This window comes from Olea europaea, unplaced genomic scaffold, assembly GCF_002742605.1.
Source record: "Olea europaea var. sylvestris unplaced genomic scaffold, O_europaea_v1 scaffold1662, whole genome shotgun sequence".
NCBI lineage: Eukaryota > Viridiplantae > Streptophyta > Magnoliopsida > Lamiales > Oleaceae > Olea > Olea europaea.
In genome coordinates this window covers 140,218-144,731 of record NW_019234286.1, presented here as the reverse complement: position 1 = coordinate 144,731, position 4,514 = coordinate 140,218, and the positions used below count along the sequence as shown (strand labels likewise).

Genomic DNA, 4,514 nt, shown 5'->3' with positions numbered 1-4,514 from the left:
GGATACGGTGAATGGTGCAAATGTCGCCGCAATATGGATGGCTCAGATCTTCGAGATCCAACGGTTGAAAATGCGTATACTTGTCTTTAAAAAAGGCGTACTTGCTTGGATGTTCAGTTGTTGACGTAAGCTGCATTACTTTTGTGTGTAGTGTGTATAATGAAGGCACCCGCACTTGGTGGATTCTAATGGGAATTGGTGTAAGGGATTGCTTAGTTTCGAAAGAAAATATGGAGTGTACCAGTCGAAAAATCCCTTGTTATAATACGTGGCCAACAGATCATGTCCAGACAAGCCATATTCCTACATATTAGGACAAACTGTTAGTTACACGTAACCTTTTCCGATGGGGGTGGAGTTGGCCGCACGCACTACGACGATCAAGTTAGTTTTGGAAAGAAATATATGAGTGTGGGAGGGCTTTTAACGTGAAGAAAATATTCACATTGTTTGCTCCCAGAACAAACAAAATGATATATATACGGAAAAAAAACAAAATTCTATAGCTTTAACGAAACTAAAACAAGAAATAATTTTTTTCTTAAATTTATTCTAGAAGCATATATACCAAGATAAAAAATAAAACCACTAACTTCTTTGAAAATCGTTGATTTGACAAAACTCGTTCGAAAGAATATTTAGATTAAAACATGCTAATAAAAATGGACTGTAGCATGACTTTGACCTAACTTGTTCCAGACTTTGAATGCATTAAAAAAATATATATTCTTGTGTTGTGACGTAGTTTCTCATGTCTCATCATTTCACGTTTATTTTATCATTTACTAGTAATTCTAATCATTTCACTCGTTTATTTTATCATTTATTAGTAATTTGTGAAGAAAATACAAACAGTCCTCCAAAAAGTTTCAGGAATTTCTTGGATAAGTGCTGATCGAAATATTCAAAGTAGGAAGATGAAATACAAAGGTTAGAAGTAAAGCGTTTGAAGTCAAATCTACGCCATTCCAAATTCTAGTTTAATTGCCCCACTAAATTAAAGGATAATTAAATATCAGATTTAAGCATAAACAAGTTGTAATACAAGGTTACAAGCAAAGCGTTTGAAGTCAAATCTGCGCCATTCTGTTTGAGTCCATTGTTCGACCAAAAAAAAATAATAATAATAAATAAATAAAATTGTTTTGACATCATTTCAATCACACAATTTTCAATAAAATACTATTATACACAAATTCAAAATTTTTCCTTATTTCTTAACCACACATTTCTCCTCAATACATTATTCAAAAATTCATTTATATGAAAAGAATGGGGCTCAAACAAGGCCTTCAGTTGGGAACTAGATTAAAGGACAACTAAAGATTGAATATCTGCATAAACAAGTTGTACTTGATTTTATCTTTCATCAGTGACACCACCACCTATCAAACTCGGCGAGCGATCCATAGAAATGCATTCCTACTCACATCATCATGCACATTGCTCTCTTCAGGAAGTTAGTCACCTATCCTAGATCTTTGAATCGTTTTTAGGAAGATCCTCGACATATAGAAATGCATTCCTACTCACATCATCATGCACATTGCTCTCTTCAGGAAGTTAATCACCTATCCTAGATCTTTTAATTATTTTTAGGAAGATTCCCGACATTATGAATACAATTGTCAGCATAATAATATAAGTAAATGTAACTACGCGTTAGATAATACAAAAAAAATAATAACCTAAAAATTTTGGTCAAATTAATATTTGAATTCATTATAGAATTAGTTATTGAAGTTTACATATTTGAATGTGTGTCCCTAATTGGAAATAAAGAAAATGGCCATTAATTATGATATATCAACCTTTTACTTTCCAGTATTTTTTGTATGATCTCCAAGCCTTTTTGATATACTGGGTGGCGGCGTAGGGAGGTGGGGGCCAAAGAGCCTTATACTACCACTGAAATTTGAGAATTTATTTTTTATAAAAATTGTTATATATTTTTTGTACTTCTTGTCTTCAATATGTTAAGTTTTGTGTTCTAAAAAGGTCGATTGGCATAAAACCCCCATATCTATTAGACATGTTGTGCAAAACCTATTGAAATTAGCACAAAAGGTCTCTATTTGAAATCTTTAGCAAGGAACAATCATTGCCATTTATTTTTTCAATAAAAAGCTATGAAATGACGATTATATTATTTTATTTAAATATAAAAAATATATAAAAATAAAAGAATTGATTGTAACCACAGTCACAAAATTTTCAAACAAAGTACAAATAAATCCCAAATAAATAATTAAAAAATAAAAAATAAATCACTTCATCTTCCTCCTTTTTTCTCCCACCACCACAACCATCGTCACGCCGCTGACACAAAGGAGATTAAGTGGGCAAAGGACAGGAGCCCAAACGGGGACAGGGCGGTGATGATACTAGAGACGGGGGAACTAGCATTGGGCGAGGAAAATCAGACCAAAAGGAAAAGTGGAAAAAGATTTGGAAGAGCTTCTGTAGTTATTAATGAGCACAAAGCATACGATCTCTATTAAATGAAAAAATTCCATGAACTTCTCCCTATTTAAAAAATTCCATGAACTTCTCCCTATTGAAGGCCACTAGATTGACATGAATGATGTATTTTATTTCATGTCCTCACCTATCAATACCAAAAAAAAATAAAAAAAATAAAAAAAAAATAATAATAATAATTAGGATCTATAATCTACCATAAGAATTCACCAAAAAATCCTTTTTTTAATTTCCATAATGACTTAATTTAAAAGATCAAAGTATAATGATTAATTTCCACAAAATCATGGATTTTACCAAACCGTTCCAAGGAAAATTTAGGGTCCATTTGATTGCAAAGGTGGAATTTGGGTGGAAAGAAAACGAATTCCAGAGAATTGAATTGATGAGAAATTATTTTCCTGAGAATTGTAAATTATTGTATTTGATTGGTATAAATTTCTACGTGGAAAATGTTTAAATTAAAGTTTTTTTTATGTTCGTTTGATTTTATTTTACATGAAAATTGTCAATTAAAAGGAAATACTTTTTTACAATAATTCTTGGAATTTGTTACTATCGTCACAAAAAAAAAAGAAAAAAAAAAAAGCCAGCAGCCAAGAAAACCAATTCCCAGCTCACCCAAGGGAATTGGTTTTCCTCATTTTCATGGAAAAGGTGGTCACGTGCATGAAAGATTAAAAACAAGGTACAATTAAACCTCGATAAAATAATGTTCGATAAAATAATAACCTCGATTATATAATAATTTCTTTCGATCCTGATTTGGGCCAATGGACTAAAGTAATAACCTCACTAAATGCATTAAGTAAATAAAAAAATTGAATTTTTAAGGGCCCAATAAAAATATAAAGTAATAATTACTGGATTTCATTGAAAAAAAAAAAAAAATATATATATATAGACCAAAATCTTTTAATCAATCAATAATACTCGTACAATAATCATTCCTTTTGAAAATATGCATCTATAGTTGATTGTTTTTTCTTCACACCTAAACCAAAATGAACTACATCCTTAACTTTTTGTAGAGCATACACAACTTCCGAAATATTTTGCTCGTATTGTAGCAAGTAGTTGCTTAAGGTGACTATTGGGACAACGCTACTATCATCTGGTTCAGGATCATTCTCATCATCATTATTGTTCATTACCGATCGAATAATCTCTTCGTCTGTAGGTGATTCCATAACTGCATCATTCTCGCTAGGATAGTTCAAAAGATGTTCAACATCCATCACATTTCTATAGTGTAAATTAGAGATGACATCATTTAATCCTTGAATACCTTCATCTAATTCACCAACTTCTGGTTCGGGAACATTGTTTTTTTCTGACCGAATCTTGCAATGCCGAAAACAATTTGCAATTGTTGTTGTCTTCACATTAAAATTCCAAGCCATGTTAGCAAAATTAATAGTATTCAAAATATTAATTTTTTCAGGATTTGGTGCTTCAACCTCAAGGCCTTGTAAGATGTTAGAATAAAAATGATGACGATAATGAGCTTTGAATGCTGGAATAATCCCAGCATCACATGGTTGAATCTTAGACGTTGTGTTAGGAGGTAAGAAAAATAACTCTATATTTCTCAAGCCTTCAACTACCCTTGGATGAGTTGGGCAATTGTCTACTATTAAGAGAACTTTCCTGCCATTCATTCTCTGCCCTTTTGAGAGTGTTCGATATTGTTGATTGACTAATAGTCAAATCAAACTTTTTTTTGCATCCATGCTTGCATATCTTTTTGGCTAATAGTTGGATTCTCTTTCTTATGCTCACATATTGCACTCCTCATTTTATCGGTTAAAATTGATTTTTTTACTCCTTTCAAATGATGAGAAGACATTGGAGGGGAAACAAAATATTGTATGTGCTTGGAATATGTCTTCCAAACATCTAATTTTTATAGGTAAAGACTAAACCTTTTCATTTGCTATGTACGTGAACTTAGTTTTTAGAGACATTAAGTTTCACTAAAACTTTTGAGCTTCCCTAGATTCAAATAATATTTTGATTAGTGTCTTTTGATT

At 31.5% G+C, this 4,514-nt stretch overlaps 1 protein-coding gene across 1 annotated transcript; it reads right to left on the bottom strand.

Annotated features, from left to right (window-relative positions):
• Positions 1–3,425: 3,425 nt before the first annotated feature.
• Positions 3,426–3,884, bottom strand: LOC111377501. Its single transcript, XM_023000612.1, has one exon. It carries the CDS (start codon positions 3,882–3,884, stop codon positions 3,426–3,428), a length of 459 nt encoding a protein of 152 aa, XP_022856380.1.
• Positions 3,885–4,514: the final 630 nt, after the last annotated feature.

Coding starts and splice junctions, on each gene's coding strand:
- LOC111377501 (XM_023000612.1), bottom strand. CDS start 3,884: ATGGCTTGGAATTTTAATGTGAAGACAACAACAATTGCAAATTGTTTT.